The sequence below is a fragment of the Ornithorhynchus anatinus genome, chromosome 10, assembly GCF_004115215.2.
Source record: "Ornithorhynchus anatinus isolate Pmale09 chromosome 10, mOrnAna1.pri.v4, whole genome shotgun sequence".
Lineage (NCBI taxonomy): Eukaryota > Metazoa > Chordata > Mammalia > Monotremata > Ornithorhynchidae > Ornithorhynchus > Ornithorhynchus anatinus.
Window position 1 is genome coordinate 20,535,121 of NC_041737.1, and position 21,399 is coordinate 20,556,519.

The 21,399-nt window shown below is 39.2% G+C and overlaps 1 protein-coding gene across 2 annotated transcripts; it reads left to right on the plus strand.

Annotated features, from left to right (window-relative positions):
* The first annotated feature begins 926 nt into the window (after positions 1 to 926).
* On the plus strand, positions 927 to 20,674 carry TGDS (TDP-glucose 4,6-dehydratase). 2 transcript variants are annotated; one of them, XM_001512089.4, is made up of 12 exons: positions 927 to 1,038; positions 5,160 to 5,226; positions 5,899 to 5,967; positions 7,707 to 7,797; positions 11,820 to 11,962; positions 12,965 to 13,063; positions 13,866 to 13,925; positions 15,558 to 15,601; positions 15,957 to 16,122; positions 17,614 to 17,672; positions 18,643 to 18,740; positions 19,482 to 20,674. In XM_001512089.4, the coding sequence occupies exons 1-12, from the start codon at positions 956 to 958 to the stop codon at positions 19,568 to 19,570; spliced, it is 1,068 nt and encodes a 355-aa protein (XP_001512139.2). In that variant the 5' UTR covers positions 927 to 955; the 3' UTR covers positions 19,571 to 20,674. The 2 variants fall into 2 exon arrangements, with proteins under 2 accessions (XP_001512139.2, XP_028930004.1); XM_029074171.1 differs by having other exon boundaries at positions 13,873 to 13,925; positions 16,013 to 16,122.
* Positions 20,675 to 21,399: the final 725 nt, after the last annotated feature.

The following is a 21,399-nucleotide window of genomic DNA, read 5'->3' on the forward strand; positions in this document are numbered from 1 at the left end:
GTGGCTTTGGGCAAGTCACGTCACTTCTCCGGACCTCAGTTCCCTCATCTGTCAAATGGGGATGAAGACTGTGAGCCTCACGTGGGACAACCTGATTCCTCTGTATCCACCCCAGCGCTTAGAGCAGTGTTGTGCACATAGTAAGCCCTTAACAAATACCAACATTATTATCATTAAAATGGGGACTAAGACTGTGGAGCCCCACTGGGACAACCTGATCACTTTGTATCCCTCCCCGCCCCGGGCTTAGAACAGCGCTTTGTACATAGTAAGCGCTTAACAAATACCAACATTATTATTATTAAAATGGGGACTAAGACTGTGGAGCCCCACTGGGACAGCCTGATCACTTTGTATCCCCCCCTCCCCCAGGGCTTAGAACAGCGCTTTGTACATAGTAAGCGCTTAACATACGATTATTATTATTAATAGTATTTATTGAGCGCTTAGTACAGTGCTCTGCACATAAATCCGAATGAATGAATGAATGAATGAATGGATGGATGGATAGATGGATGGATGAATGAGTGGATGAATGAATGAGTGGATGGATGGATGGATGGATGGATGGATGGATGGATGGATGGATGGATGGATGGATGGATGAATGGACGGATGGATGAATGGATGGATGAATGAATGAATGGACGAATGAATGAATGAACGGATGAATGAATGGATGGATGAATGAATGAATGAATGAATGAATGAATGAATGAATGAATGAATGAATGAATGAATGAATGAATGAATGAATGAATGAGAAACCCCAACTCCCGCACAGGCCCAGCGTCCGGACGGCCGCGTCCGCCGCCGGTTGCCGCGGTGACGTGTCCGTCACTGGGGACCGCCGTCAAGCGAGCGTCAGGGCGGGGAAAGGAGGGAGCGGCGGGCGTCCGTTTACGGCAGTCCCGGGCGGCGTCGCTTTACGGCCGGAGCCGATGGGCCTCGGGCCATGTCGGCCTCCCCGGCGGAGTCGGCCGAGCTGGCCAGCGGCTTTGCCAAGCGGGTCCTGGTGACGGGTGGTGCTGGTTTCATGTAGGTATCGGCCTCTCCTACCCCCTCCCAATCTGGCATTTTAGTCTCCAGCTCCCTCCCAGACACTCGGGGGAATCTGTCGAGCGCTTTCTCTTATGCTAAGCGCTGGGGAGGGAGAGCACGCTAGACCCCGGGAGTCTCTAGGAGTTTCCAAGCCCGGAGACGCCTCTTCCTTTCCTTTCCTTTCTCATTTTTTTTTAAAAAGCATCGTGGCTCAGTGGGAAGAGCCCGGGGTTGGGAGCCAGAGGTCATGGGTTCGAATCCCGGCTCTGCCACTTGTCAGCTGGGTGACTGTGGGCCAGTCCTTTAACGTTTCTGTGCCTTAAATACCAACATCATTATTATTATTAATCCTGGCTGTAATCAGGTGTGTGATTTAAGTGGGCGAGTGGCTCAAGTTCTCTGTGCCTCAGTTATCGCACCCGTAAAATGGGGATTAATTAATGTATGTTGGTATTTGTTAAGCGCTTACTCTGTGCAGAGCACTGTTCTAAGCGCTGGGGGAGTTACAGGCTAATCAGGTTGTCCCACGTGAGGCTCACAGTTAATCCCCATTTTACAGATTAAGATCGTGAGCCCCTCGTGGGACAACCTGGTTACTTTGCATCTCCCCCAACGCTTGGCACATAGTAAGCGCTTACCGTTATTGTTGATATTATTTCCTCCTCTTGCCCTTGCCAGGCCCGGCCCCGAGGCTGGCCTGGCTGTTGGCCAAGTGACCTCCGCGGGTTTAGTCCCAGCCCAGTGACCCCTTCTTCTTCTTCTTTTTCTTCTTCTTCTTCAGGCCCTTAAGGCCAACTGTCTTGGGTGAAGCAGCGTGGCTCAGTGGAAAGAGCCCGGGCTTGGGAGTCAGAGGTCATGGGTTCTAATCCCACTCTGCCACTTGCCAGCTGTATGGCTTTGAGCAAGTTACTTAACATCTCTGTGCCACAGTTACCTCATCTGGAAAATAGGGATTAAAGCTGTGAGTCCCACTTGAGACAACCTGATCACCTTGTATCCCCTCCCCCCCTGGGCTTAGAGCAGTGTTTTATACATAGTAAGCGCTTAAATACCACCAGTATTATTATTATTGTGATATCGTCCCCCATCCCCTTTCCCCTCCCCTCCTCTCCCTTGCTCACCCGTGTACGTGGCCGCCCGGGCCTCCCGCTGCCTCTGCCAAAATAAGACGTGGCAGCCTTGCCATGTGGTCGAGAAGTCAAAGACCACATTGTTCTCTGTGGACCGTAGGGACGAGGCCAAGCTGGAAGGAAGAGTGGAGGTCGAAGGGGATCGATCACTGGTATTTATTGAGCGTGGCACTCCACGAAGGGCTTGGGAGAGTAGAGTACGACAGAGTTGGTAGATGGGTTCCCTGCCCACAAGGAGGGTAAGAGGGACTACGAGAGGAGGATGAGTGGCAGCTACACCACTCAGTCGAGCAATGGAATTAAGTCTGAGTTGGTTGTGAGAGCGGAATGTGTCTGTTGTGTTGTACTCTCCCAAGCGCTCAGTACAGTGCTGTGCGCTCAATCGATACGATTGACTGAGCAGTTATTGTGTCCAGAGCAAGAAGCAGTGTGTGGCTTAGTGGAAAGAGCATGTGCTTGGGAGTCAGTTCATTCATTCATTCATTAGTACTTATTGAGCGCTTACTATGTGCAGAGCACTGTACTAAGCGCTTGGGATGAACAAGTTGGCAACAGATAGAGACAGTCCCTGCCGTTTGACGGGCTTACGGTCTAATAGGGGGAGATGGACAGACAAGAACAATGGCAATAAATAGAGTCAAGGGGAAGAACATCTCGTAAAAACAATGGCAACTAAATAGAATCAAGGCGATGTACAATTCATTAACAAAATAAATAGGGCAATGGAAATATATACAGTTGAGCGGACGAGTACAGTGCTGTGGGGAAGGGAAGGGAGAGGTGGAGGAGCAGAGGGAAAAGGGGAAAAAGAGGGTTTAGCTGCGGAGAGGTAAAGCGGGGGTGGCAGAGGGAGTAGAGGGAGAAGAGGAGCTCAGTCTGGGAAGGGCTCTTGGAGGAGGTGAGTTTTAAGTAGGGTTTTGAAGAGGGGAAGAGAATCAGTTTGGCGGAGGTGAGGAGGGAGGGCGTTCCAGGACCGCGGGAGGACGTGGCCCAGGGGTCGACGGGATAGACGAGACCGAGGGACGGTGAGGAGGTGGGCGGCGGAGGAGCGGAGCGTGCGGGGTGGGTGGTAGAAAGAGAGAAGGGAGGAGAGGTAGGAAGGGGCAAGGTGATGTAGAGCCTTGAAGCCTAGAGTGAGGAGTTTTTGTTTGGAGCGGAGGTTGATCCCAGCTCAGCCACTCGTCTGCTGTGTGACCTTGGGCAAGACACTGAAGTTCTCTGTGCCTCAGTTACCTCATCTGTAAAATGGGGATTGAGATTGCGAGCCCCATGTGCGAAACTGCAGAAAAGGGGACAGACCAGGGCTGGAGATGTAGATGTGGAAATCATCCACATAGAGGTGGTAGTTTAAGCCGAGGGAGCAGGTGTAGATGGAGAATAGAAGGGGGCCTAGACCTGAGCCTTGAGGGACACTCCCCACAGTTAGGAGGTGGGAGGCAGAGGAGGAGCCCACAAAAGAGAATGACAGTGAGCAGCCAGAGAGATAGGAGGAGAACCATGAGAGGACAGTTTCAGTGAAGCCAAGTTTGGATAATGTTTCCTGGAGAAGGGGGATGGTTGAGAGTGTCGAAGGCAGCTGAGAGGATTAGGATGGAGTAGAGGCGATTGGATGTGGCAAGGAAATCATGGGGGACCTTTGAGAGGGCAGTTTCTGCGGAGTAAAGGGGTTAGAAGCCAGATCAGCAGGGGTCAACGAGAGAAAAGGAGGTGAGGAAGTGGAGACAGTGTGTGTGTAGACAACTTGTTCAAGGCGTTTGGAGAGGAATGGTAGGAAGGAGATGGGGTGATAACTGGAGGGAGCCATGGGGTCAAGGGAGGGTTTTTTTAGGATAGGGAAGACCTGATATATTAAGGATTTAGGAAGCATGACAGGCATGTGAAATGGCTTGGAGGCACTGCAGTCATGTGCAAAGAGCGGTAAGCCCTCTAGACGGTAAGCCTGTGGGCAGGGAACATGTTTGCCAACTCTCCTAAGCGCTTAGTATAGAGCCGTACACATAGTAAACACTCAGTAAGTGTGATTGAGTGATTTAACTGTCTGACTAGCTTGAATTAGAGGGCGTGAGAAGTGTAGTGTGGGGAAATACAGCCCAAGGAGAGGTCATAAACTCTTTGAGTTTCAGAAACACCTAGCAAGCAAAAATAAAAGGTCAGTTGTGAACCAATCAATGGTAGTTCTCAGGAATAGTGTTCATAGTTGCAGTACATTGTAATTTGAGAATCTTGAAGCAATTTATAACATTAAGCTATCCAAATAATTTTTTTAGATAATTAGTCTTTCATCAGATAATAATAATGATGGCATTTGTTAAGCACTTACTATGTGCAAAGCACTGTTCTAAGTGCTAGGGAGGATACAAGTTGATCAAGTTGTCCCATGTGGGGCTCACAGTCTTAATCCCCATTTTACAGTTGAGGGAATTGAGGCATAGAGAAGTTAAGTGGCTTGCCCAAAATCACAGAGCTGACAAGCGTCGGAGCCGGAATTTGAACCCATGACCTCTGACTCCCCAGCCTGTGCTCTTTCCACTGAGCCATGCTGCTTCTCGATGGAGAGAAGCAGAAGATGGAGAGAGAGATGGAGAGGCTGAGGCCTAGAGTAAGTTGAGCTTTCCTCATTGGTCAATCAGTGGCATTTATTGAATGCTTACTGTTTGCAGAGGACTGAACTAAGCGCTTGAGAAAATACTGTAGAGGAAGTAGACGCAGTGCTTGCCCTCAAAAACCTTACAATCTGGCAAGACAGATAAAATAAATTACAGTTAGGGGAGGCAACAGAGTCTAAGAGTATGGCCATAAGTGCCAAGAATGGGAGGAGTGTCGGACTGCTTATGAAACTAATGGACAGAGTTGCTCATTGAATACTAGGTTTGTCAGAAAGTAACCTTTGAGTGATGTTCTTTCCTCCAAGAGCTGAGTAGGCCGGACTGCTTTTTTTGTTTATATTTCCTATAGTTCTGTTTTAAAAGTTCTTTTCCTTTTTTGCAGTGCATCACATGTAATTCTGTCTCTAGTAGAAAATTACCCTAATTATATCATCATAAATCTAGATAAGGTAAGTTTTGTTAAAAAAAAAAAATGTGAAGTGGTATGATACTGAGCACAGAAATGCCATCCTGGCATAATGGTATTTCTGAAGTTCTTTTGAACCAATTTATCAAGTTGTGTACATCAGCAGTAAAATGAGCATAAAATTCTTTAGTACACTACCAGTTAAGTAGCTACAGTTTATAATAAACTGAAGTGATTTCATAGCTCTTCATGCTTCTGTACTGTTTCTTTAAATTCAGCTTTTGGATTTAATTTTAACAGTGGCAAAGGTTTTTCTTCCTTATCCTCTTTTTTGTCCTAAATTCATAAGGAGAGTGTTTACACTTGAGATAAAAAAAAATTCCATTTAATTCTTTAATAAAATAAGCTATAGTGAAAATTTATGTTCAAAGTTTAATCTGTATGTCCATGACATTTTCTTCTGAATGAAATCTTCATTAGCTTTAAATCTAGTCTGTATTAGAATTTTTTAAAGTATCCTAGAGTAATGGAGGCAAATCTAGACATATGAATCTATGCTGTACTTTTTCTAAGGCACAGAATTCTGTGAATATCAGAATTTCCTAAAGTAAGACATTTTACTTAGATTCATTGTATTCACTACTGCATTTTCACAGGAAGTTGATATTAAGTGGTTTATGTTTTCATTGTGATTTTTATTTTCTTCTCTTTTAAGCTGGACTATTGTGCAAGTCTGAAAAACCTTGAAACCATATCTAACAAACAAAACTACAAGTTTATAAAGGTAAAAAGCTTTCTAAGTATTATAGTAAATTGCTCATTTTTTATGGATTTTTTTTTTTACTTTGAAGTACAGACCACTTAGACTGTGAGCCTGTTGTTGGGCAGGGATTGTCTCTATCTGTTGCCGAACTGTACATTCCAAGAGCTTAGTAGAGTGCTCTGCACATAGTAAGTGCTCAATAAATGTGATTGAATGAATGAACCACTGGATTGTAAACTTCTTGAATGGTATTTATTAAGTGCTTTCAGTATGCAGAGCACTATACTAACAGCAGATGTTGTTAGAAGAACGTTCTTCAAAATCCCCAGCGTTATTTTATCTAAAACACATAGTGAAACTTATGTAATGGAAGAACTGACTTTTCAAAGAAATCTGATTGAAATGTATGCCAAGGGACCTAGCCAACATTTGCATTAGATCAAGAAGCCACTCTTAAAGGTGCCAAAAAATTTAGCCATTGCTTGTTAATTAAACCCCGGCAGCTTCAGGGTTCCTGCAGTGGTGATATTTTAGTGGAGGGACAAAGGTGACCGCTCTCTTGTCAAGAACTAATAGCTTATTCTGTTGTTGATGTCCCTGCATGCCCATGTTAAAATGTACTTAATTTTCTTGGATATAAAGTTATTGCAGATATAGTTCCATCACTACAAGTGTATTGTAAGTCAAATCGATTCTAGGGCAGGTCCCTTGACCTGTGAAAGATAGCCTTCTTGCAGTATCTGGATTCACAATATTGTTTGTGCCTCTTTACACGTATAGGTAATGTGGAACAAACCTTCTCTTACAACCACTGGAAATGCCATGAAAGTGGAAAGAAAAGGGAGAAAAAATAAAGATCCTTACCTGAGAATGTCTGGATTAAAGTAAATGTAGTCAGAGTTTAGATTAAAATAAACAGAGCAAGAGGACTCAGACTATCTGAGAAAGGCAAGAAAGGGGGAGACTGGAGTATGGAGAGGGCCTATAATGGGTGGAAAAGAGTGTAAAGGTTCAGAAGGTTTGGTAGAAGGAGGGAGGCCTTCAACTAGTTAACATTCTTTAGACTACTGCTTGGAAACTTACAAATAGCATTTTAGAGTACTTTTCCATTATAGTGAAAAAAAAATTGATTGCAAATGTATCTTATAATGTACAATTTCTTTCTTTTTATTTAGAGCGATGATTAAATGCTGAACGAATATTACTTTTTAAACCACAAAAAAATCACTAACTTTAAAAATAAAAAACTATGTACTTTTCAAAAAAAACTTCAAATTTTTCTACCTTAAAAGTATATTACATTAATTTTAATGTTGTGGATATTATTTTTCACAGTAAATTGCCTATTTCATTTTGGGCCAGAAGTATTTTTTTAACAGCCCCAAAATTCATATTTGCTTCTGGATAGTCTTTGATCTTAGTGGTTTGAGAAAACTCATGCCAACTTCATTGATTTGGTCTTGTGTGAGAGTCTTGTGACAATATATTTTCATTTGTTTTAGCTGAGGAATGTCTCACAAGACACTGTTTATGTCCGAGAAAGCCCAAATACTGGATTCAGTGTGAGTGGTTTCAAAAAGTTACACAGCTGACTTATATGTATCATGACTCATACATTGACTTTTCTAGTATAGTAGAGTTGATCTTATTTAACCGTAATCAAGATTTTTTCACATGAAAGAAAAATAAGTTATAGTGAATGTGATCTTTAAAAAGAAGTTCCGATTTTCATTACTGTCATCATCATTGTTTTTTTTCAGGGTGACATTTGTGAAGCTCCTTTTGTAAAACATCTTTTTGAAACAGAGAAAATTGACATAGTACTACATTTTGCGGCACAAACCCATGTAGGTGAGCAATGTTGGGTAATACCTTGTTAATTTGTAAATTATATTTATTTTACAGCGGTCCCATTACCAACTTAATATTTAATGGGTTTTTTCTCCTTTTGTGCTAATTCAAAAACCAAAGTTTTCTAAAATTATGATAATATTTCTATGATCAGAGTCATTTAGTGGTTAATCCATTATAAATCCATTTATAATTTGTCTACAAAAAACTCTGGGCTTAAAATGAATATCATCTCAACCACGGAACACTTTTCAAAGAACGATCCAAATGTAAGATATAAACATATGAGGTGAAAAATTCCGTAAAGTCTGAGGCTGTGTTGTTTGGTCCCTCTGTCCTTATGTGCCCAGTTCTCCTAGAGTGCTGAATTTGCGTTCCTGAAAAACCCTGCATTAAGAACAACTTGACTTGTATTCACCACGTCCACAACTGTATGCATGTGCCCTTCTGTTTCTTCTAGGATCCCCTCATGCTGTGTTCAGGTAGGCTCTTGTTGGAAGAAAGTTCAAGAAAGTTCCCTGATTTTGCAGCCATATTCTAGAGCAAATCCATAGTGAAAACACCCATTTTGCTATAACTGAATTCATATCATGCCTGTTCATGCTACCTGAAATGTGACCATGATTTAGTATTTGAAAGTCACATACCTTTCTATGTCTTTTTTGAATTTTTGACCTTGAGATACTGTCAGGGAATTCCCAAAAAGCACATAACATGCAAAGAACTCCCTAAATTGACTCTTCCTTCCTCCACTCCTCTTTCATGACTGAAGAAAGGTGTGGACATGGCAAATATGAAATTGTTTTCTAAATCCACAACACCAAAACTGGAGCACACTTATGGGAGTCTGAAGATAGTAGATTCGAAACAAACCAAAGGCTGTCATAGAATAACCTTTTTTAAACCACAAAAAAAATACATAGAATTCATTACTTTGGGAAACTGTACAGATACAAAATGTCAGTAGTTCAAGAAGGGTTTGGGTAAATTAATTGATACGTTTATAAAAAAAGTAGAGGGGAAAGTTAAGGATATAAGGCTCAAAAAATGTTTAAATAGATTAATGGGGAATAGAACTTTATTAAAGGAGAAAAGCTGGGAGTACAAGAGGCTCTGGGGATAGTTGGCAAGGGCGACAACTATTAACACTGATTTTCTAAATTTTCCCTGATGCCACTGATGTAAGAAAAGTCATACTGAATTATACCAATATTCTGTCCTACTGGGCTACATTGACCACTGGGTTTATCAGTATGGCATTTCATATTCTTGTTGCTATTGTATTTGACACTTGTATTTAGTCGACATGAACCTTGGCATCAAGTAGCTTGAAAAATCAATACGGTGTGGTCCAGATTGCCTATCTTCATTCATTCAGTCACATTAATTAAGCACTTAGTGTGCAGAGCACTGTACTAAGCGCTTGGTAAAGTACAATACAATAATAGCTTTCATTAGTACTGTGTTGAAAAGGGTATAAAGAGGATCTGCCTTGCTATTTGATACAACTGAGTCAGTCACTCAGTTGTCTTTATTGAGCACTTTGTTCAGTAACAAGCACAGTCTCTGACCCTAATACATAAGAAATATCATTACTGGGTCAGGTGACTGGTACATTGTACCTCCAGTTGTGGTGATGGGATACATTGAGGCATGTAGAGATAGTATGATTGTCCATCTTAAACTATTTCTAACCGGTACAACAGATGACTTCTAACATCCCTGACTTTTTCTTTTACAACTCTGCCATTCCCTGTGGCATTCTCTTGTAAATCTCTTGTCCATGTCCATTAATTTATCTAGACTTGTCTTGAACAACAGATATTTTTTGCCTGCTCAGTGTGTGCCAGGGTGCTTCCCTTTGCCTAGAACATATCTTCTTTAAACTCAAAAATATGATTTATATTGCTCCCTTGGCCTATTGTGCAATTTGCCTAACAGTAGTTGTAACTTATCCAAGCCCTGGGTAAATTTTACAAACTTTAAAAATTCCCTTTTAGCCTCTATGTGTCTTGACTGAAGAGTTCTAATCATTTAGTGGATTCTCATGAAAACGCTTCCAGAGCAGTTCAGTTACCCCTTCTACCATCTCCAGCGCTATTCTGTCCCTATCACAGCAGTGTGAGTATATTATAGCATTCTAGGTTTTATATTCTAGCAAAATATAGTTCCTAGTCCCAGGAATTCTCATCTACTTGGGGTGGACCATAACAGTACTAGGTCCCTCTAGACTGATCACTCCTTGTGGTCAAGGGATGAGTCTACCAGCTCTCTGTTATTGTACTTGCCCAAGGACTTAGAACAGTGCTCTGCAGTAAGCACTCAAATGTGGTTAATAAATTGATTGATTCATTGATTAGGCCAGAAGTCTCAGGGAAGGCCTGTAGATTCCAACATCTTCTTTGGACATTCTGTTCAACTTGGAAAGCATTCCCACACTATGGTTTTCCCAGAGATCTCTTCTTCTGAATAGTTTGAGGTCCAAATATGTGCATCTTTTTGAGGGTAGCAGTGTAGGGTTGTTTTTTTTAAAATGAGTTTTGGCAGTTCATTTATATATCCCTTGGAATGTGTTTCGGTATGCCCTGTTTTTGTATGTCGTTGTATCTCTGAGATTTAAACCCTTGAGGTCATTCATTCATTCAGTAGTATTTATTGAGCGCTATGTGCAGAGCATTGTACTAAGCGCTTGGAATGTACAAATTGGCAACAGAGACAGTCCCTGCCCTTTGAGGGGCTTACAGTCTAATCAGGGGAGACAGGCAGACAAGAACAATGGCAATAAATAGAGTCAAGGGGAAGAACATCTCATAAAAACAGTGGCAAATGAATAGAATCAGGGTGATGTACATCTCATTAAACAAAATAAATAAGGTGATGAAGATATATACAGTTGAGCGGACGAGTACAGTGCTGAGGAGGTGGGACAGGAGAAGGGGAGGAGGAGAGAGAAAGGGGGAAGACGAGGGTTTAGCTGCGGAGAGGTGAAGGGGGGTGGTAGAGGGAGCAGAGGGAAAAAGGGGGGAGCTCAGTCTGGGAAGGCCTCTTGGAGGAGGTGAGCTTTAAGTAGGGATATGAAGAGGGGAAGAGAATTCGATGGTAAGTTCAGCACAAGAACTTGCTAATGTGGGAACTTAATAAACAGATTTGGATTTAAAAAGGCTTTTTTTTTTTTTAAAGAAAAGTACAGTCCATGTTATGCTATTCAAAGTTGTCTTTTTTCGTTTTTTGGTATTCGTTTAGGACTTGATACACAAGCTGTTAACTTTAGAAGAGAGTTTTTTGCTGCATAAAAGGGTATTCTATAAATTGTGGCTTTTAATAATTCATATCGTGGATTTGCACTATAAGCAGAAAATAACCCAGAAAATGAAAATAATTTTCGAAAAAGCAATCAGCTAGCTTTCTCTTTACTTTTTATTTAACTCACTTTGATCACATTTACCTTTGTATTATTTCCTCATGTGGTTTTCGTCATACACCCATTTGTCTTAAAGTGAGGATGGTATTCCTGCAAAGCCTTACATTAGGGCTAATTCTTTAATATCCCACTCTGAATGGACACACCCAAGCAGTTTCTTGATTAGATGAAAGTCCTAGCCCTAACAGGATTGCATTATCTGAATGCTCCCTTATTGCAATCTAGCCAAAGTTCATGTTGAAAACGTGTGTTGTGACCAAATTGAGTGTATATGGACTGAATAGAATATTCCGTTAGGCCATGAAAGTTCATTTTTATGGGACTGCTTGAGGCAAAGGTGTTTTAGTAAATCCAAACCACCATGGGTTTCTAGTTGGGCTATGTTTAATCAGTTACAAAACTTGAAGATTCACGGTACAGGTTGGCTGCTGGTCTTCACCCTTCCCCTAGATTTTCCTTTGGAAAGTAGGTCCTTCCTCCTGCCAATGTGACCTGCTAACCACATAGGGCCAAACTTACACACCCTTTAAAGTCTGAGAGATTTGATACTATTTGGTTCCACATTCATCTCATAACGTTTTTGATCTGTATACCTTTTCAGATCTCTCATTTGTTCGCACTCTTGAGTTTACTTATGTGAATGTTTATGGCACCCACGTTTTGGTTAGTGCTGCGCATGAAGCCAGAGTGGAGAAGTTTATTTACGTCAGCACAGATGAAGTATATGGAGGTAGCCTTGATCAGGTGAGTGGGGGAAAAATTCACTCTCTGAACTATTTTTTGTAACTCTTTTTAATAACATTTTCAATTTATAGTTCTAATTTGGTGACAAATATGATGCTCATAGAAGCTAAAGTAATAATTCTTTTTCGAACAGTATGAATTGGAAGGCACTTAGCCTATTAAATGCTATTTACCAAAGTGGTTTGATTAAGGTGAGAAAGGAATGGGGTTGGAGGCACAGTTGGAGGGAAATTTTGAGAGGGGGTAGCAGATTTTTAGCGATACTTCTGAGTAAAATGGGAGAATTGAAGGTGGAGCAGGTTGAGGATTCATTCATTCAATAGTATGTATTGAGCACTTACTATGTGCAGAGCACTGTACTAAGTGCTTGGAATGTACAATTTGGCAGCAGATAGAGACAATCCCTGTCCAATGACAGGCTCAAAGTCTAAATGGGGATAATAATAATAATAATGTTGGTATTTGTTAAGCGCTTACTATGTGCCAAGCACTGTTCTAAGCGCTGGGGTAGACACAGGGGAATCAGGTTGTCCCACGTGGGGCTCACAGTCTTAATCCCCATTTTACAGATGAGGTAACTGAGGCACCGAGAAGTTAAGTGACTTGCCCAAAGTCACACAGCTGACAAGTGGCCGAGTGGGGATGAGATTGGAGATGAGCAGGGGAGATTTTAAGGAGAACATGCCTAATGGTGTTATTTTTATCAGTGAAGTATGTGGCAGTTGGTTTGACAGCAGGCATTTTTAACGACCAAAGTTCTGATTAAATAGATCGTAAGCTCCTTTTGGGAACATTCCTACCAATTCTGTTGTATTCTCTCAAGGGCTTAAAACAGAGCTCTGCAAGTAATAAGCACTCAGTAAATTCCATTGATTGATTCTACCAAACGTTGTGATTTTGTAGCACACTTCTGACTTCTCTTGAATTAAAATTTCCATGTAGAAAAAACTATGTCTTTTTCTAATGTCTTTTTTATGTCTTTCTTTAAAAAACAACAACTAGGAATTTGATGAGTCTTCACCCAAACAACCTACTAATCCTTATGCATCATCTAAAGCAGCTGCAGAATGCTTTGTTCAGTCTTATTGGGAAAGATATAAGGTGTGTCCTTTTGTATTTGCAATAGTAACCATTAATCTTTCTCCTACTGAAGTGGGAAAAGTATGCTGAGAAGATTGGGTTCAAGCGAGTTCTGAGAAAACAAAGGCAAACTCAGGGTCCACCTATATCAAGTTCATAAGGTTTTTGTTTTAAATCAGTAACTAAGATGCTTGTCTGTTGAAGAAATGATATTGCAGCATTACAGGTAGAATGCATTTTGGGACTGAGACATTAGAGATAGTCCTTTAAATAGAAATGTAATCAAATTTGGAGTGCTTTCATGTGCATTGATGTAAATGGCATTTTAAAAATAGATTTCCCAAGTTTGTATTTCCTTGAGATGCAATATATTCCGTTCTACAACTGCCAGATGTTTTTAGAAGCACTTGAAATTAGGATATATTGGGAATTGATAGGGAAATTATACATTTAACCTAAGAAAATTAGTTAGGGAGATTAATTAGATGACATCAAATAAAGTCTTAAAGCTGAAAGTCTTAAAATACATGTAGATGGTAATCCTTACTACAGTCTATGGGCCATCTTTAAATTCCATATGTATAAAAATAAATTACTTCCCTTTGATTAAACAGGAAGAGAAGTGCCATTTGGATGCAGAAGCCTTGTAAATCACACTCTAGTAAATGACTGTTTTTTAGAAATGAAAAAGAAAAAAATAGATGTGCAAAGATATAAGGACAAAGTTGGCCTTCTAATCAGGCACACCTTTACACGTCTATTGCCATCCTGAGACTAAGGTTTATTTTATCTTGGCCATTAATTCAAAGTTTCATATTTTAAGTTTCCAGTTGTCATCACAAGAAGCAGTAATGTTTATGGACCACATCAATATCCAGAAAAAGTATGTATATATATGTGTATATATATAAACACGTTTATTACATTCTCAGGAGTGTTTTGCTTTTTAATATTCAGATGAACTCGACATAATTGGTAACATAGCTGCAATACTCAAATAAGAATCAGAATCACAGGAATAATAATTATGGTATTTAAGTGCTTACTGTGTGCCAAGCACTGTACTAAGTGCTGGGGCCGATGTAACATAATCAGGTTGAACAGTCACTGTCCCATTGTGAGACCCATAGTCTAAGAAGATCATGCAGGACAGGGCAGCATTGGAGAAGGGCAAGAGGAAGTGGCCAGAGAAAGCCAGCCTGAAGAATGGAGGAGGAGGAAGGAGGAAAAGCAGGAAAGCTGGGCCTGGCCCCTGGGAACCATTCTGATCCAGACTCTCTGCTGTTCCTCTGGAAGCTCCCTCACAGGCTGGCTTTTTCCTGGGAAAATGGATATTGATTGATTGATTCACAGTACTAAGCGCTTGGGAGACTACAGTACAACAGAGATGGCAGACACATTTCCTGCCCAAAATGAGCGTACATTCTAGAGGGAGAGACAGACATTAATATAAATTAATAGTTTATAATACATAAGATTGGTCAGAAACTCCGATGTGTGGAAATTTTTGCTCAACAAATGTAACCCATGCAACATTACTAAAGTAGAATTTGAACAGTCTTTCACTTGGTCTTAATTGTATTTAGTCTTTTGAACTATTGAATGATTTCAGGGACATTTGAAACCTATGATACTTGTAAGCTATGGCTGATGGAGCTATCCTTTGAAACCCGAAAAGTATGAATTCTTCCATTGCCATTCCTTCATTGTAGTAGTGTAGCTGTCTCAAATTAGACTTGAGAGCTTGAGAGGTACTAGACATCTTTTATGAGAATGTGAGATCCACAGAGTATTATTAGGAAGATGTTATATTGTATAGAGCCTCGAGGATGTCTGTTTTTTATTACATAGTGGTAAGTTTTTTTTAACTTTTAAAGTTTACACTGTTTTAAAATCACTAGAATATATTCTGTCTGGTTAGAACGTACTAATTGGTGTCCACTGTTTTATAAAAGTTATTTTTACAATAACACACTTTTTCTAGGGGAGTTTTGGATGAAGGGGAGTTTGGAACTGAGATCCTCTCTCATAGTTAATGCCATAAGACTGTATTTTGCTAAGGTTTTTGCCTTCCAAGTAGTCTCTCACATTGTGAGGTATACTGATATATCCGACCTATGAATTTAGTAGTGCATTTCAATTTTTACACTCCCTCTTCAAGAGCAAGCAGTGGGGAAGCACTTGAGAGCTTTGGGGCTGACTTTTTCCCCTTGGTTACCTTAGCAAACTCTTAGGACCTTGCTTTAAGCATCTTTAATATGACTTAAGCTGCTTATTTATGGTGTGGAACCCATCCATCCCTTGACCACTGACTGCTTCATTTTAGGCTGATCCATTTTATGCTGCTTTTTCTCAAAGTAAAATGAAAGTCCAATATATTTTTAGTGAATCTTTGCTTGTAAAACTCTTACAGGGGAATTGTAGAGAGCCTCTTGATTCTTAGGCCAGGAGCTGTAAAGAGGAAAGGGCCTGAATATTTGTCAAATCTGTGATAACCTCTAAATGTTCTTCGTAGGTTATTCCGAAATTTATATCCCTATTACAGCACAACAGGAAATGGTATGTTTTTTCAATCCTTTAGTTTCAGTGTTAATTAGTGTTTGTTATTGGTGGTGATGTCTTTAATAATGGCTTGTCACTGTTTCTGATTATTGTTGCTGATGTTTTTGTTATAAAATTTCCCATTTAATTATTTTCCTTCATGCCTAATTTAGTTTTCAAATATATTTAAATTAAACTTTTCCTTGAATAATACTATCAGAATTTGTTCATATATTTGCATAAAGTTTAACTTTATCAAGGAATGAAAAAATTGATTTGTAGAATTGAGTTGTTTGTCCTACAAAACACTTTAATGGCTGAACAATTTATTTGGCTACTTATATTTGACAGAAAGTGTGTTTAATCTCTTTAGCTGCATTCATGGTTCAGGGCTTCAAAAAAGAAATTTCCTTTATGCCACTGATGTAGTGGAAGCATTTCTCACTGTCTTAAAAAATGGGAAGCCAGGTGAAATTTATAACATTGGAACCAATTTTGAGATGTCAATCATGCAACTTGCTAAAGAGTTAATCCAATTGGTAAGTGTTCTTTGAAAACCACTCTAACTAATAATTATATTAGAGGGTTTTTGTGGTATTTACGTGCTTATTCTGTGCCAGACACTCTACTAAATACTGGGGTAGATAACAAGGTAATCAGGTTGGACACAGTCCATGTCCTACATAAGGCTCACAGTCTTAATCCCCATTTTACAGATGAGGTAACTGAGGCACAGAGAATTTAAGTGATTTGCCCAGGGTCACAGAGCGGACAAGTGGCGGAGCCAGGATCTGAACTCAAGTCCTTCTGACTTCCAGTCTCGCACATTATCCATTAGACCCCCCGGTTCAGTTGTAGAAAATGCTAACAGCATCTGTGAATAACAGCATCTCAGGAGTAAATGTCATCTGTGTTGCATATGAACATAAAATTGTTTTTCCCCTCATCCTTCACCACATTTCCTGATAAATCTGCTTCAGCCCATGATTATAGGTTCAAAATTAGTGAGTAATATAGGCAGCTGTTGTGCCTCTAGATAACTAATTTAGCAGGCTGTTTTACAGTTCAGCTATTTAATCTATATGCAACACCATGCAAGGTGTGTTTATTTGGAGATCATGCAGCATATCATCTTTCAAACACTATTGCAGCCCTGGTATATATGACAGTATTTTTAGGTGTGAGAGTACACCATGCTTTTTAATGAACGTTCAGTAAATACCATTGATTAAATACTTAATGTTTTGCTCCTTTGCTGCAGTGATAGAAAGTGATCCAAGATTTCTGTCAAAAACTTTTCTCTTTTATTAACTATCCTTATGAGTAAAAAAGATCAGGGTATGGTCTTTTTTGTTTAATGAAACATTGTTGGATTGTTCATTTCCTCAAGGCACTCTCTAGGCAATTTTTACTTGCATTCTTCTTCTTTATATTAAAAGTGATGCAAGGGAAAATAGTATTTTTAGGCACCCTGTAAATTTTATACCAGTAGTTTCCCTACTAATCATAATTGGATTTTTCAGTGATCAAAATAAGAAACTAAATCAAAGTAATTCTTTGGACTTAATGTCTTTTTCCAAAGATCTCAGAATAGAAATTATTTTTTTGCTCAACTATTAAATAACCCAGGAATTTTGAATTCACAATTTCCTGTCATTTTTCTACTTTGCCTATTCAATCAGAAATGCTATCAGTATTTATCAAGTATCTCCTTAATTCAGATAATCTGGTATATTAAAGATTTTTGGAAATTACTAAGGAAGATAGAAGACGTGGCCTATGGTCTTGTGGAGAGTGAATAAACAGAAAACCATGAACAGATAAAAAGAACCACAATGTATGTTCCTTTCTATTATGAAGCTAAGAGGAAACAGCTGGGTTTTTAGTCTGAATTCAAATGACTTAGAAAAGTGTTTGATGGAATTTTGATTGGATTATTTTTCTGCAGTTTTGGGGAAAGTGTTCAGTCTTTTGTGCTTTTATGCCATTTATGCTTCAATTTGAATTAAAAGTAATCTCTTTTTGGATAGATAAAAGAGACCAGTACGGAGTCTGAAACTGAAAACTGGGTTGATTTTGTTAATGACAGGTGAGTAACTGATGAAAAAATTGAAGGGTTACACCATCCTCTTTCAGTAGCATGGGTTTATACACTTTGACTTAAAGAATCCAAAAAATTCCTATTCCCCAGTCCCCCGTCTCCCTGGCCCGTCCTCCCACCCCCCACCTCTGGTACATTACTTCCAGACCACACCTGTAAGCCACCTACAATAATAATAACTGTGGTATTTGTTAAGCACTTACCATGTGCCAGGCACTGTTCTAAGTTCTGGGGTAGATACAAGGAAATAGGGTTGGAGACAGTCCCTATCCCACATAGGACTCACAGCCTTAATCCCCATTTCACAGATGAGGTAACTGAGGCACAGAGAAGTTAAGTGACTTGCCCAAAGTCACACAGCAGACAAGTGAAAGAGCTGGGACTAAAACCCAGTTCCTCATGACTCCCAGGCCTGTGCTATATCCATCAGGCCACATTGCTTCTCCAGTGTCTGGTGGGGAGGGGTGCACTGGAGTGGAATGGAGAAGAGAAGAATTGATGTGCTCAGACTTTTTTCATAGCCCCTGGGAGCTGGGGGAAGGTGTGAGTTGGGGAGGAGTCAGGACTTGCCACTGTGGAAAGGCTCAGGGGAGCGAAATATAAAGTTACAAAATTAGAATATATATTATAAAATATATAAATGGCAAAATATAAAGTTACAAAATTAGATATATAATAGGGAGAGAATCAGGGAGACAGGGTGAGGAGCCTGGGAAACATTGTGAATGGGGGAGGCCTGGGCTTGGAAAGATTGGGCAGAGGTACTTCTAGGGAAATTTGCTGGGGTTGGAGATCCAAACTTTAGTCACCTCAAGAAGGTCTGATTTCGGCCTGATGTAGAACCAGATTGGTTGAAAATGCAAGGATCTAGCTTTTTTTTTCTTTGCTTAATGAGAAGTCAGTTTCTTGGAATTTCAACCAGAAACTTTAATTTTAAAAGTTTTCTTCTTTTCTTCAGACCGTCCAATGATATGAGATACCCGATGAAATCTGAAAAAATGCATGGATTAGGATGGAGACCTAAGGTGCCTTGGAAAGAAGGAATAAAGAAAACAAGTATGTTTTAAATTAATGGATACCATTTTGATGTGGGGAGATTTGAAAGATAAGGCAAAGCAGCTTATTTTAAAAATAGAACTTCAGTGGAGAGTCATGGAAATAGCCAAAGGAATTTTGCTCTTTGGTTTCAAAATGGTCTGTTAAACTCATCCTTAGGAAGAGCAGCAAATATTTATAAAACTCCCTCATTCTAATGGCACTATGGTAAATAGTTTTTGATAGTTTAAAAGAACTGTACACTTGTATGTAATCAAACCACTTGAGATGAGAAAGTGCTAGGACACCACATGTTGTTAATGCTTTAATCAACAATTTGGGAAGCAAATCAGACTAAATGAGGAACTCCATTTTCTTTGTTCAGTAGGGGAGGACTATCGTGGGTAAATGTGATCCACTGATAATCCCCAATTTTCTTTCAGAGCAACTAGTCTAAATTTTAAATAATGTGGATTTTACTTTGGGACAGTTGTGATATGAAATGCCTAAAACACAGCAACAGAGAGGATTATACTGAGGACAGGAATAATCCACCAAAATTCTGCTTAGTACCTTGTTAATGGAGAGAAAGGTCTCCATGCAGTATTCTTAAATGTATAAGTATACATCAATGTATTTCTAGCAGTCTGTATTATTTTTAAAAGGATATGCTTAGCAAACTGCTGTTGTAGTTTACCTTATTTCTTGAGCAAGAAGAGTCCCCAAAAATGTCACCTAATTTAACTATTATTTTTTAATCAGTTGAATGGTATAGGGAGAATTTTCACAACTGGAAGAATGCAGAAAAAGCTTTGGATCCATTTCCTGTCACACAACCATTCATCCAGTGAGTGACTTGGGGAAAAACCAAGTGATTCTACCTCTCAAGATGAACGCCTGCACCCGAGAGTCGCCCAAACCATTGTTTCTCTTGTTGGAAGGAGATGCAAGTCTTTTTGTACAAATACTCAAAGACAGAGTGGTCTCTGGAATTCTAGGAGTACATGAAGTGTGTACAAGAACAAGTGGAGTTGTCAGTATCTTTTCAATTATTGATTACTCAATTGATTATTCAATTGATTATTAACAATTTGGTTTACTTCTGTAATGTTAATGAAGCTTTTTAAATTTTTCTTAAGTGATGTTTTTCATAAATTCAAAGTGAATACAAGAATATTTTTACATTTTCAAAACAATTTTTTAGCTCTACACATATCATGTTAAAATTTGATCACCTTGAATGAGAGAAAAACTATAGCATTTTGCATAATTTTAATTTTTAAGACTATCAGTTGTCTTACAGTTTATTAATATAAAAAATGTACTACAAATGTACTACAATTGGGGTGTGTACAGCTACCTGTGAGCCCGTTGTTGGGCAGGGATTGTCTATTTGTTGCCGAGTTGTACTTTCCAAGTGCTTAGTACAGTGCTCTGCACACAGTAAGCGCTCAATAAATACGATTCAATGAATATTTTCTGCTTACTTTTTCCTTACTGAAATATACAGTATGCTCTACTAAATATGCATAGGATGGAAAACTTGAATGTTTAATGGTCTAGTTATAAATGTATAATGAACTCATGAAAAGAAAAATAAAATATAATTTAATTATTATTATTATTATGGTACTTAAATACTTACTATGTGTCAAGCACTGATCTAAGCGCTGGAGGAGTTACAACTTAGGTTGGGCACAGCCTCTATCCCACAAGACTTGTAGTCTAAGTAGGATGAAGAAAATCTTCCATAGGAACCAAAGTCAATTATATATATAGGATAATTTTTGATCATAAAACAACATTCCCTTATATTAAATGATTTATTTGTAAATTGTATTTTTACTGTTTTAAAATATTTTTGGTGAAGTTACAGTTGGGTACTTTCTTGTAACATTTTAATATTTTAATTTCTAAATTTCATATAAAATTCTCTATTAAAGCATTTAAAAATATTATCTTGTAAGTGGATTTACTATTATATTTATTAATAGTCAAAGGGTTGCATGACACAGAGTAGAGTGAGGTTTTACAAAGCTTAAATTAAATGTGGCTCCTGCCTTTAATGTATTTGTATGGAGGATAGTTATTAAGCTGAATAGAAGCCTTCCAGAACATGGAATTTGTTTAATGATGCATTTCAAATGTCTTTTCCTAAATGACTTCCTGGATCAACTAAATAGAACTTGTAAAAGGTAGTAACAGCAGCAGTTACTCCATCTTCCCTTCCCCATATGAATAATCCTTATATTTTCATTTTCTCAAAATTTTATTTTCTGCAGTTTAGGAAAATCACTTAAACTTGCTTTTAAAAATAAGAACCAGCTTAGTTCTCTGACTTCCTTGTAATCTATATCTTCAACTGTAGTTAATTCCATTTAAATTTTACAAGCAGTGTTAATTTTGCCCAGTGTACTTACTGTCAACATTGCTGGAAAATTTGTCAGAGAAGCTATGTGGGCTGGTAAATTCCCTTTGCATAGAAAATGCTGGGAAGTCCCACCTCTATTCTGTGAGCCTATTGTTGGGTAGGGATTGTCTCTATCTGTTGCCGAATTGTACTTTCCAAGCGCTTAGTACAGTGCTCTGCACACAGTAAGCGCTCAATAAATGTGATTGAATGAATATATATATTTGATCACATAGCTAAGAATAAATTAATCTGTGGATTTAAATTCTC